Here is a 14099-nt window from a genome sequence, read left to right on the forward strand (position 1 = left end):
ATTAAACTACCAGCAGTATTAATAATAAATACTGTATTATTATAGATTAAACTAGCAGCAGTATTTAATAATAAATACTGTATTATTATAGATTAAACTACCAGCAGTATTTAATAATAAATGATGTATTACTATAGATTAAACTACCAGCAGTATTTAATAATAAATGATGTATTATTATAGATTAAACTACCAGCAGTATTTAATAATAAATGATGTATTATTATAGATTAAACTTACCAGTAGTATATAATAATAAATGATTTATTATTATAGATTAAACTACCAGCAGTATTAATAATAAATACTGTATTATTATAGATTAAACTAGCAGCAGTATTTAATAATAAATGATGTATTACTATAGATTAAACTACCAGCAGTATTTAAATATAATGATGTATTATTATAGATTATAGTGATGGAAACCATTAATGCATCAATAATTAGAATACAATAATAATAATATAGATTATTCTGCAGAATGAGTACTTCACGTTTTGGTACTTTTAAGTAGATTTTGAATGCAGGACTTTTTACTTGTAACAAGTATTCTACAATGTGATATCTAATACTTTTACTTCAGTAAAACATCAGAGTACTACTTGTTTTCACTAAATGACGACTATCTACGTTACATTCAACTTCTGTTTAATTAATTGTTATTATTATTATTAATTGAGTTTTTAAACAAAAAAAGAAGAGTCAGAGATCCAGATAAACGCTTGTATGTGAGGCAGCGGCATCATGTGACACACAGCGAGGGGTCAAACAATCAGCTGGTAAAATAGCATGTTGAGTCACACGCACACACACACACACACACACACACACACACACACACACACACACACAAACACACACACACAGAGACACACAGAGTCAGGTCTCAGTAAACAGGCTGGTGAACGTGAGCAGGCAGCAGGACGTAACAGGAACTCTCAGGTAAGAAGCTGGATGTCGTTTACATTCTCACACTCTGACTATTTTTTTTATTACTATTATTATATTATTATTATGTCTCCATGACGACAGGCTGGAGGCCGATTCTTAACTTTAAGAAGTTAAAACAGCAGGAGGTTTGTCCCTCCAGCCAGCAGACACCACTTTAACATGAGCAATGATTCATGGGAAATCGAGTTCCTCCTCTTCACCTCTTAGTATCCTCAAGTTTAACCCTCTGAGTCCCACAATAGAGCTGTTTTAGTCTTCTTTAGGGGCGTCCAGGGGGTCTTTAGGGGGAGATAGCAGGGTCAACAGTAGATGTCACATAGAAGTGGTGAACATCATCTAAAAGCTGGAGCCTGGAGATTAATCTGAGATGCCTGCTCAGCACTGAGGGTCAAGTTCTTGTTCTTGTTCTTGTTCTTCTCCTCCTCCTCCTCCTCCTTCTCCTCTCCAGGAGCAGGATGGTTCTTGGCAGGAGGCTGGACGTCCCGGTGAGCGACGTCTCTCATATCAGAGGGATGTGGGAGGTCCGAGTGAAGAAGTACAGACACAGACAACAGAAGGAGCAGGAGAGGATCGAGCAGAGCGCTCTCCCAAAGTAATCACTGCTTCACACCTACAACACGTCAGCTGGTTCACTCCGTTATGGCCCAGTGGAGAGGAACTAAAGCCCCGTTTACACTGCAGGAACTTTCCCCCCCCGTAACTAAGAACCTTTTGAGGAACTCATTGCGTTTTGACCGCAGGGACCGGGGTCTAGATTAAGTTCCGGGGACATTTTCTGGGGACTTTTTACCCCACAAGAGGTCCTGGTCGGGACGTAGTACGTTCTGAAAGAGTTTGCAGGGAGTGGCATAACTTAAGTACGGAAGTTACGTGAAAATAAATCAACTTTGACGTCTGGTTTTCACTCGGGACACTAACAGCGGTCTCCTGGTGAAAGCCCTCTGTTTTTTTAACCGACCCATCCACCCCGACCTCCTCACCACACGCCGCTCTTTATACTTCCTGGTTCACCATTACGTGAATTACATGTGAATTGATTTCGTTGCTGAGCAGCACCTGAAGTTATTCATTTCATTTCATTTCATTTATTCACCAACGTGTCTGTTTTCCATCTACATTTAAACTAAATTAAATGTATGTCTGTGTACAGTATATCCACGTCTGATACACTGATACACCGTCTAATACACTGATACCCCGTCTGATACACTGATACACTGATACCCCGTCTGATACACTGATACACTGATACCCCGTCTGATACACTGATACCTCGTCTGATACACTGATACACCGTCTCATAACACTGATACCCCGTCTGATACACTGATACCCCGTCTGATACACTGATACACTGATACCCCGTCTGATACACTGATACACTGATACACTGATACACCGTCTGATACACTGATACCCCGTCTGATACACTGATCCACCGTCTGATACACTGATACACTGATACCCCGTCTGATACACTGATACACTGATACACTGATACCCCGTCTGATACACTGATACACTGATACACCGTCTGATACACTGATACACTGATACACCGTCTGATACACTGATACACTGATACACCGTCTGATACACTGATACCCCGTCTGATACACTGATACACTGATACACTGATACAACGTCTGATACACTGATACACAGATACACTGATACACGTCTGATACACTGATACCCCGTCTGATACACTGATCCACCGTCTGATACACTGATACACTGATACACCGGTCTGATACACTGATACACTGATACACTGATACACTGATACCACCGTCTGATACACTGATACACCGTCTGATACAACTGATACACCGTCTGATACACTGATACACCGTCTGATACACTGATACCCCGTCTGATACACTGATACACCGTCTGATACACTGATACCCCGTCTGATACACTGATACACTGATACACTGATACACCGTCTGATACACTGATACACCGTCTGATACACTGATACACTGATACACTGATACACCGTCTGATACACTGATACACTGATACACTGATACACCGTCTGATACACTGATACACTGATACACTGATACACGTCCTGATACACTGATACCCCGTATGATACACTGATACACCGTTCTGATACACTGATACACTGATACACCGTCTGATACACTGATACACCGTCTGATACACTGATACACCGTCTGATTACACTGATACACTGTCTGATCACACCGTCTGATACACTGATACACCCGTCTGATACACTGATACACCGTCTTGATACACTGATACACGTCTGATACACTGATACACTGTCTGATACACCGATACACCGTCTGATACACTGATACCCCGTCTGATACACTGATACCCCTTCTGATACACCGTCTGATACACTGATACACCGTCTGATACACTGATACACTGTCTGATACACCGTCTGATACAACTGATACACCGTCTGATACACTGATACCCGTCTGATACACTGATACCCCGTCTGATACACTGATACACCGTCTGATACACCGTCTGATACACTGATACCCCGTCTGATACACTGATACACCGTCTGATACACCGATACCCCGTCTGATACACCGTCTGATACACTGATACCCCGTCTGATACACTGATACCCCGTCTGATACACCGATACACCGTCTGATACACCGATACACCGTCTGATACACCGATACACCGTCTGATACACCGATTACCCCGTCTGATACACCGATACACCGTCTGATACACCGATACACCGATACACCGTCTGATACACTGATACACCGATACCCCGTCTGATACACCGATACACCGTCTGATACACTGATACACCGATACCCCGTCTGATACACCGATACACCGTCTGATACACCGATACCCGTCTGATACACCGATACACCTGTCTGATACACCGATACACCGTCTGATACACTGATACACCGATACACCGTCTGATACACCGATACACCGTCTGATACACCGATACACCGTCTGATACACTGATACACCGATACCCCGTCTGATACACCGAGACCCCGTCTGATACACCGATACACCGTCTGATACACCGATACACCGTCTGATACACAGATACACCGTCTGATACACCGATACCCCGTCTGATACACCGATACACCGTCTGATACACCGATACACCGTCTGATACACTGATACACCGTCTGATACACTGATACCACCGTCTGATACACTGATACACCGTCTGATACACTGATACACCGTCTGATACACTGATACACCGTCTCACGTGAGTCTAAACTAAACATCAGTTTCATAGTTTTTAAAAAACAACTTCTGTGGACTAAAAGTGAACTTATTGAAGCTCTCGGTTAGAGACAGACGGACACACAGCTGACTGTTGTTAGTCATGAATTATGAGTGTCATATTTTAGTAATATGAACACACAGACTGCTATTTATGTCCCAACATCAGTGCTGTGGTTCCACGGTGACGCAGGTCGGCGTCTCAGGAGAGCAGAAGAAAGGTCACGAGTTTGGAAAATGACCGTCCAGTCGGTCTGAAATCTAATCCGACATTAATATGAGGTCTGTCTCCATCCGTCTGTCTGTCTGTCTGTCTGTCTGTCTGTCTGTCCTGTCTGTCTGACTGTCTGTCTGTCTGTCTGACTGTCTGTCTGTCTGTGTCTGTCTGACTGTTCTGTCTGTCTGTGTCTGTCTGTCTGTCTGTCTGTCTGTCTGTCTGACTGTCTGTCTGTCTGTCTGATTGTTCTGTCTGTCTGTGTCTGTCTGTCTGTCTGTCTGTCTGTCTGTCTGTCTGTCTGTCTGTCTGTCTGACTGTCTGTCTGTCTGTATGATTGTCTGTCTGTCTGTGTCTGTCTGACTGTCTGTCTGTCTATCTGTCCTGTCTGTCTGTCTGACTGTCTGACTGTTCTGACTGTCTGTCTGTCTATCTGTCTGTCTGTCTATCTGTCTGTCTATCTGTCTGTCTCTCTGTCTGTCTGTCTGTCTATCTGTCTGTCTGTCTGTCTGTCTGTCTGTCTGACTGTCTGTCTGTCTGTCTGTCTGTAGGATCGACCAGCAGTGGCAGTATCGTATCTACTGTAAGACGATGAAGGCCAAGGAACTCAACCTGCGCATCATTACCTGCGAGAGATCTACACTGACTGATATACAGCCCTGTACAGGTAAACATGACTGATGTACAGGTAAACATGACTGATGTGCAGGTAAACATGACTGATGTGCAGGTAAACATGACTGATGTGCAGGTAAAACATGACTGATGTACAACCCTTATAGTATAGTATGCTTGTGCTGTTGTGTTTATGTTGTTGTTTATGTTTTTGTTATTGTTGTTGTTTATGTTGTTGTTGTTGAGGTTGTTGTTGTTTGTTGTGTATCTGTCAGAAGCGGGAGCAGCAGGATCAGAAAGATCCAGATCAGAGTAAGCTGAGCTTCCAGCTGGATGGAGATCAGTGGACGGTACGTTACGCTGCTGGTACTGATTCTACAGCGTTCATCAGAGAGATCAAACTCGGTAATAATAATAATAATAATAATAATAATAATGTGTCTACAGGAGTTCCCCCAGGGAGCTGCAGTGGATGACGTACCTGAAAGAGTGGCACGTCAGTCGGGACGAAGATCAGCCGGCTGCCGGAGTACCTGGCTCTGTTCACCCAGCTCACCGTGCTCGACATCCCCAAAAACAACCATCAGCGAGCTGCCGCCGGAGATCGGTGAGGATGAAACACCAGATTTACAACACCGTAAGGTTTCAGAGGAGCGAGAGAGAGAGAGAGAGAGAGAGAGAGAGAGTTGATTTTCAGTCCTAAACCTGAGACGGGTTCCAGTTTCTTAGGTCTCGGGTTCATTTTATTAGTATTTCCTTTTTCCCTTGAATCAGATCATGTGAGATAATGTCGGTGCGTTTTAGTTCAGCCTCCCTAAAGCGATTAGTGCAAAAGGAACAACAGTCTCTCCTGTCTTCAGGTAAACTGACGGGTTTGATGGTGAACTGAACGTGCATGAGTCCAACCGTCTTCTGTCCAGCTGTTCCTCCAGAACGTCGGAAACTGTGAGAACTGAAGAGGAACTCGAACTCACTAGGAAACCACAACGCCTGTACTGAGCTGCCGTTTGAGGTGAGGAGGAGGACGAGGATGTGATGATCCATCCTGAGCTAGTTTCATTAAATAACACAACTCTATACAGGTACATACACCTCTATCATTGATTTTCTTTTTGGTAATCTGATCTTCATTTTATACGGAGTTAAAGGATAATTGTCTTCATTTTTTCCATCAAATGTTTCATCTTTTTCACCCCCGAATTTGACTGATATCAGCCATAAATAGGCGTTATCAGTCTCTATAAGCACCATAGACATGGGTCAATAGGGGCCTACTACACCTACTACGTTGTAAAAGTGAAAAGTGAAACTTCAAAGCAAACACGTTCTGACATGTAAAACTGAATGAAACGTCACGTTTTAAACACAAACAAAACTACAACTTCTTTAAGTTTAGGCAACAAAACTACAACTTCTTTAGGTTTATGCAACAAAACTACAACTTCTTTAGGTTTAGGCAACAAACTACAACTTCTTTAGGTTTAGGTAATAATACTACAACTTCTTTAGGTTTAGGCAACAAAACTACAACTTCTTTAGGTTTATGCAACAAAACTACAACTTCTTTAGGTTTAGGTAATAAAACTACAACTTCTTTAGGTTTGGCAAAACAACAGGTATTGATGATGTCACTGTGTTGATGATGTCACTTTGCTAATGATGATGTCACTGTGTCAGCTGAGCAGCCTGAAGCAGCTGGTCCACCTTGACATCGCAGAAAACAGGTTCATATCGATCCCCGTCTGCGCTCTGAGGATGAGCAGCCTGCAGCTGTTGGACCTGAGCAACAACAGTCCTGACGGACCTGCGCAGGACATGGACAGGTAACTGATGACATCATCGCCGTCTGTAATCTGATACTCTGGAAAAACAACAGAGTTATCCTGCATGTCCACTAGAAAGGTCTCCATTGTGCTGTGTGTGTGTGCAGGTTGGAGCAGCTGGCCACTCTGTTCCTCCATAAGAACAACATGAATTACCTTCCTCACTGTCTCACCAACATCTCAACACTCAAGATGATCGTCGTCAGCGGCGACGACATCACCTGCTGCCCGACCAAACTGTGCAGAAACCCCGAAATCAAGTACGCAAAAAACACTGGCATCAAGTACGCAAACCACACTGACATCAAGTACACAACATGTCATCTCCTCTACTGTCCCTCCGGCAGGTTTATCCGACTGCGTGACAACCGTGCGAGTGCCGAGAAGAAGAAGAAGAAAGAAGAGGAGAAGAAGAACAAGAGGAGGAGGTGGAAGCAGCAAAGGGAGGAAGAGGAGGAGGTGAAGAAGGACAGCAGAGAGAAGGAGTTCATGGAGGCGTACATCAGCTTGCTGAAGGACAGAGGTCAGAAAACTTTATTCATTATGAAACAACTCACTAACCAGCCGGTGAACTGCAGTCATATTTATTCATATTTATTATATTTATCATAATATTCTTGAGACTCTATATTAGTATTTTTCTGGGAGATGAAACCGTTTATGGACAAAAAACCGTGTATTTTACAGTAGACAAGTTTCTATGATAACGTATTAAAAATGAATGATGCTAAATTAAATATATTTTTATGTTCAGATACATTGGAATGATTTTACAATATATTAAAAGTGGTAATAATTGGAAAAAAATATTGTTTGCTATAATCCACACTGTATAATAATAATAAAATAATAATAATAAATTTCAAATATTAGATCTTCATATATCAGTGTTATATTTTGACCTTATAATACTTTTATGATAAAATATATATATGTATGTGTATATGTATATATACATATACACATACATATACTGTGTATATATATATATATATAATATACATATAATGTATATATACTGTATACACCAGCTGACAATGTTGTTTGTCCCTCACCAGACACCATCCCCGAGTCCACCACCAAGGTCTCCATCTCCTGTCTGCTGTGAGGAGGAGGAGGAGGAGGAGGAGGAGGAGGAGGAAGGAGGTCTGTCATCACGTGAGTGACTGAAAGAGAATCTGAAGAAGCCTTTTTCAAAGCAGCACTAGAAGAAGATATAAACCAACATGCTGTAATTGCTGTTAGCATGTTAGTACGTTCTTAGCTTTGACTCACTGAGGAGAAACAATCAGGAAGGTTTCAGAGTGATGTCATGTTTGAGTCAGGGGGTTTTATGGAAGTGTATGGAAGACTATTTATGCCACAATAACAACAAAAAGTCAAGTTAAAAAATTGAATTCTTCACATTAAGTCATAGCGTTGACATAATAAATCAGAATTAAGATTTAATCAGTAAATATTTGGGAATAGTGAGTCAAAATTTGGACTTTCTCAATTAAAATGATGAGATTTGAAGTCATAAATTATCAAATTAAAATAAATAAAAAAGTGTAATTTATGATGAGTCAAAATCGAAATCTCAAGTCAACACGATGACATTTTAAATTTCTAGAGATAAATAAAAATGAAAAAATAAATAATAAACAAATGAAATGAAATTATTAAGTCAAAATAAAAAGAATTCTAAATCTGGCACATTCTTATATTTCACATAAACAACATATATAATATATATCTAAAGAAATTATAATTATTTCAGTATTTTGACTTCATAAGTCATAATTGGATTTTTGTCTTAGAATTTAAAAATATAAAATGTTTTCTACAAAATCTCTCAAATGTTAAACAGCTGCACATGTATACACATAAAATACAGCTGGAGGATTATAACGAAGATTAAATAAGCTTTTTAAATAAATGAAAATAAACATAAATAAAATAGATACTAAGTCAAAATACAAATTCTGGCATATTATATTTTGGCATGAACCATCTATATAAATATATATATAAAAAACTGTCTCAATATTTTGACTTCATAAGTCATAATTTTGACTTTTATCATTTTAACATTTTCATCTATTTTTTTCTTCCGTTGGCAGTAATGAACTTCCATAGATTTAAGTGTTTAAATGTTTGAATGACTGAAGGTTTTGTTTGTGAAACATCAACAACAAGAGTTAAATGTATTTCATGGATTCCTGCTGACTGAGAAACCTTTTAGTGTTTTTAAATTAATTTCTGTTTTGTCAAAAATAACTTTTCATTCCAAAATCAGATTTCCAACATTTAAACAGTCTGACGTCGTCGACTCACTGAACTTCAAAACAGGTTTACAAACTGAATGTTTTAGAAATGTTGATTCTTTAATATCTCACGGTTTTGTGTGATTGCATATTTGGGATGAACTGGATTTTATGGTTTGAAGGTGTGAATGTGACCAAACAGAACAGGGGCTGAACGAAATATTGATTTACATGTTTAAACAGTGTGTTGATTGAATCTTATTATTCAGTATATTATATATCAGACAGTTTGTGAATTAGGTAATTTCCTGCTAAAGTTGAGCTGATGAACTAATTAGATTTATTTTAAAAAGAAATCAAATCAAATCTGCAATAAAATGTGTAAATACAAATTATTACAAACACATTCAGTGATTTTATTCCCGTCAATTTCTTTAAAAAAAAGGAAATAAATATTTTTACTTTATATTTTTGTTAGTTGTGTAACTGATTTTTCTGTGTGACGCTTTGATTGAGAAGTTTGTTTTTATTCTGATATATTTTGTTAAATTTGAATAAATGTTTGTGAAGATGTTTTTGTCCTGATTTTCTGGAAGCTAAGATTATTTCATATTTCTAAATATTATTTTATAAAATTATGTTTTTCAATTTCTTTTTAAAATACACATATCTCCCAACATGTTAAAATCTATTTTGACAAATAATTATTTTAAAACTTAAACAAATTAATTTTATCATTAAAAACAAAAATCACAAAACAAATATACAAATAAGTCCACATTTCAAATTCCATACATTTCTCTTTATTATCATTATTATCATAGATATTATTCAAAATTATGTTCTTTAATAAGATAAAAGAAAGCAACTGCAAATGCACAACACGAAGACGTCATTCAGCGTCTCTTTGTTTATATATAAAAACAGATATGAACATGAGAATGATTAGAGGCACACGTTCAGAGAAATCAAAGTGCAGCAATCAGCGAATGTTCTGCATCATGTACACGAGGAGGAGGAGGAGGAGGAGGAGGAGGAGGAGGAAGAGTTAGAGGAGGAGGAGGAAGAGGAGGAGGATGAGGAAGAGGTAGAGGAGGAGGAGGAGGAGGAGGAGGAGGAGGAGGAGGAGGAGGAAGAGGAGGAGGAGGAGGAGGAAGAGGATGGGGAAGAGGAAGAGGGGGAGGAGGAGAAGGAGGAGGAAGAGGGGGAGGAGGAAGAGGGGGAGGAGGAGAAGGAGGAAGAGGTAGAGGAGGAGGAGAAGGAAGAGGAAGAGGAAGAGGACGAGGAAGAGGAGGAGGAGGAAGAGGAGGAGGAGGAGGCGGAGGAGGAGGAAGAGGGGGAGGAGGAGGGAGAGGGGGAGGCGGAGGAGGAGGAGGAGGCGGCGGAGAAGGAGGAGGAGGAAGGGAAGAGGAAGAGGAAGAGGAGGAAGAGGAGGAGGAAGAGGAGGAGGAATGTTTGACTGCATACGTTTCTGATTCTGCTCTAATAATAATCATCATAAAATAAAGCCTTGTCAGTAAACTTATAGATTTATATTCAGTAACGAGCTGACGAACAAAAACAGTCTGAAAAAGCTTCAAAAGTCGTTGTCAGTTCGTTTGCGTCGGTTTTAACTGACGGCCATTTTGTCGCTTCACGTCCCATCGGAAAGTTGAACTCTGAACTCAGGAGATCTGAGCGTCGTTTGAAACGTTTGTCTCCGATTCACGACTCGTTTTAACGTCTTCAAAATAAAAACATGTTTTTAAAGAAAAGCTCTCAAATGTTTTGGAATTATTCCACGGGGACAGACACGAGGCGCAAAGTGTTGAAAGTTCCCGATGAGACATGAACGCAGCAGCAACATAAACAGGAAGAGAGTATGAGGACATACAGGAAGTAGTTAATAACACTGAGGTGCATTCTGGGAGATTAACGCGTCTGCTTCAGGGCTTCAGACTGACTGTAGAAAAATATACTGTAGGTCCAACTTCCTGTTTGTGACATCATCTCTGAGAGACATAAGATGAACGGGTTGGTTTGAGCAGCCGACGGAGGAAGAGCTCCGCTTAAATCAAACACTAGAATTATAATAATAAGAATAATTACATGTTTTAACGATGAAGATTGAATCTGAATTTTAAGAAATTTGTTCAGACGTGAATCGGATGAATCTGATTGTGCTTCATGAAGCTACACACCATCATCATCTTCCTCATCATCATCATCATCAGGTGTTTCTGTAGCTGTGATGATGCTGCATTCAAGTCACGTTGGAGAAAAAAAGTGCCCGCTGTGTCCACTAAATAGCGGCTGAAACTATGAACATCATCCAACGTAACGTAACAGACACCTTCCCGGGGGATCTCGTGAGAGATTAAGGTTAGGAGAGGTCGTCGGGCAGCGAGTCTCAGGTCAGATTTTGCAGTTTGCGGGCTCCCTTCTAGACATGACCGTTACCGGGGGGCGGCAGCCTGTCCCAGCATGCACCAGGTGAGAAATGAGGTATGACATTAGGGGGGGTTTTAAACGGATTATTTCACTGTTCTGGAGACAGCTGGCTGCAGTTTGGCGTCTGTACAGTACTGAAGACAAAAAGTGACAAAGATTAGAAACATAAAATAAAAAAATGGCACGATTTGGTTGTCAACAACCCGCCGACTCTTCTGTGGTTCATTCAGACTAAAGACAACGAGAACAGAGCGTTCACTGCACTGATGAAGATCAGACTGGAAACACTTGTTCTAACTACATCAGTAACTTAGGAGCGCTTGATTCGTGCTACCTGGAGCAGCAGACAGACGGGCGGGTGGGTGGGAGGAAGAGGAGGACGAGGAAGAGGAGGAGGAGCACTTCATCAGAGCCTGAAAACAACGGAGAGGCTCGACACATCTTCAAGTATTTGAACATAAGAAGAAGAAGAAGAGATGAGGAGACGTCGGTGGGTCTGATACTGAAATGTGACCTGGTGAGATAAATGAAGCGCACCGAGCCCGGGGACGTGACGGAGGGAAACAACCAATCAGTGTGCAGGATGTTAGTGGTTTGTGCTCTTGATTTAATAATAACGTGTTTGATTTGGAGGTTGGGACTCAGATATGTGGAGATCCTTCATCATGTTTTAGAAGAGCGTCCAAGAGGATGTTTTACTGTAAAAACTTGAAAGCAGGAGCGCTTCATACATGTCTGACTGAAGGGATTTCCTGCTCCAACAGGGGAGGAGGTGAGATATACAAACACGATATTAAATCAGTAAATCGAGCACACACATCAGATACTTCCCTCCGTCCCTCGGGGCTCCGTACAAGCGCATCTAAAAGCACTTCAAACTGTGAATTCATTCTCTAAATATATCAACTTTCTAGTTTTTTTGCCTCGATATGAAAACACACACAGCAGAGGGAGGGTGATGATGTCACAGCCGGTCGGAGCTGTGTGAGTGACGGTCCGCTGTCGTGGTAACCACGGTTATCCACGTCCAGTCTCGCAGCCGAGAAAAAAAAAAAAAAAACGTTGATATTAAATATAAACAGAAAACAACGACCTCCTACTCCGGTGAAATATCCCACAATGCCGAGCAGCTCTGACCTCACCATCCCCCCCGCTCATCCGTTCCTGGTGGAAAGTTTCAGTTAAAACAACAGTCGGTAGCTTCGGGGACTCTTGGTGTCAGCCGTTCAGTGAATCCAACGCACCTCCACGCTGGTCCGTTACAGTGAGGAGCGCTTCATCTCCTGACCTCTGCAGACCTGAGTCTGGGTGGAGTTAGGTGCAGCAGACACACACAGAGGGGGAGGGAGGAGGGGGCAAACTGACTCCAGAGTGTTTAGGCGGCAAACAGACTGACGGCTCTGAAAAACGCAAGTAGACTGACTGACACGGTGTGTTGTACTTCAGAGTACTTCAGAGTACTTCAGAGTACTTCAGAATACTTCAGAGTACTTCAGAGTACTTCAGAGTAGGGATGCACCGATACCGATTGGGTTATGGGTCCGATACTGTGCTCATGTACTCGTACTCGCAAAACGGCTCCGACACAACGGCACTGATACAACTTTACGGTGGTGCGCCCGACCCCGCTGGGCCGGGATCCCACCTCAGCCGGCGCCGGCCCTCACTTTCATTGCACCACGGGGTTTTGCTTGCACCCTCTGACTCGCGCGTGCGTTAGACTCCTTGGTCCGTGTTTCAAGACGGGTCGGGTGGGTTGCAGACATCGCCGCAGACCCCTGGCGCCTTTTACGTGGACCGAGCCCCGATCTGGCAGCACGCCGCGGTTGGGGCGCACTGAGGACAGTCCACCCCGGTGGACAGTCGCAGCAGGGAGCCCCGTCCACTGCGAGGAGAGAGGGCGCAGCGAGCCCTTTGTCCACGGTACGGCGAGGTCCGGGCGGGAAGATCTGTAAAGCCTTTCCAAACCGACTTAGAGCCGGTGACGGCGCACCGCCTTGTATGCAGGACTCCCCAGCCTGCCGTGTCGCTCACACCCTCCAGCTGGCTGTTAACGAGGCTCTTTTGGCTCAGAGAAGTACTCGTATCGGTACTCAGAATGACAAGTGATACGTTTTCACACGAGTACGTCACCGTCACGTATCACGAATAGTTCACGGAGGTGGACGTACGGACGCCGTTTGAGTGGTTAAAATGTGCACCATGTGACCGCGGCGTTCCTGGTTTGATCTCCGGCAGCATCACTTCCTGTCTCTCTACACTAGGGCTGCACCGACTGCCTTCTCTTACATTCAAAGCTTCCATTGAGGTTTGCGAATAATTCTGTCATCATATTTTATTTCTGACGTCATCACTCTAAAAATAAAGTCCTCCAACAAAATCCTCAATTTGAATAAAATCAGATTAAATGTCTTTTATTTTATTAAATCAACTTTCTTTAATGAATAGAACTCGTCAGTGCCTCCTTTTATACAAAAATATGTTTTTTTTTTTAAAGGCTAAACGCCAACAAATATGGATTGAAACAGAATTTTTAAGAAC

The 14099-nt window shown here is 41.8% G+C and overlaps 1 protein-coding gene across 1 annotated transcript; it reads left to right on the plus strand.

Annotated features, from left to right (window-relative positions):
* The first annotated feature begins 842 nt into the window (after positions 1 to 842).
* On the plus strand, positions 843 to 9701 carry lrrc2 (leucine rich repeat containing 2). Its single transcript, XM_037778439.1, is given in 13 exon segments — positions 843 to 945; positions 1403 to 1546; positions 4996 to 5111; positions 5306 to 5409; positions 5507 to 5534; positions 5536 to 5561; positions 5563 to 5640; positions 5642 to 5696; positions 6037 to 6071; positions 6737 to 6882; positions 6990 to 7142; positions 7230 to 7405; positions 7941 to 9701. Coding segments are annotated over 12 exon segments (1104 nt in total). The 5' UTR covers positions 843 to 945; positions 1403 to 1409; the 3' UTR covers positions 7991 to 9701.
* Positions 9702 to 14099: the final 4398 nt, after the last annotated feature.

Source organism: Sebastes umbrosus, chromosome 8 (genome assembly GCF_015220745.1).
Source record: "Sebastes umbrosus isolate fSebUmb1 chromosome 8, fSebUmb1.pri, whole genome shotgun sequence".
In the NCBI taxonomy this organism is placed as follows: Eukaryota; Metazoa; Chordata; class Actinopteri; order Perciformes; family Sebastidae; genus Sebastes; species Sebastes umbrosus.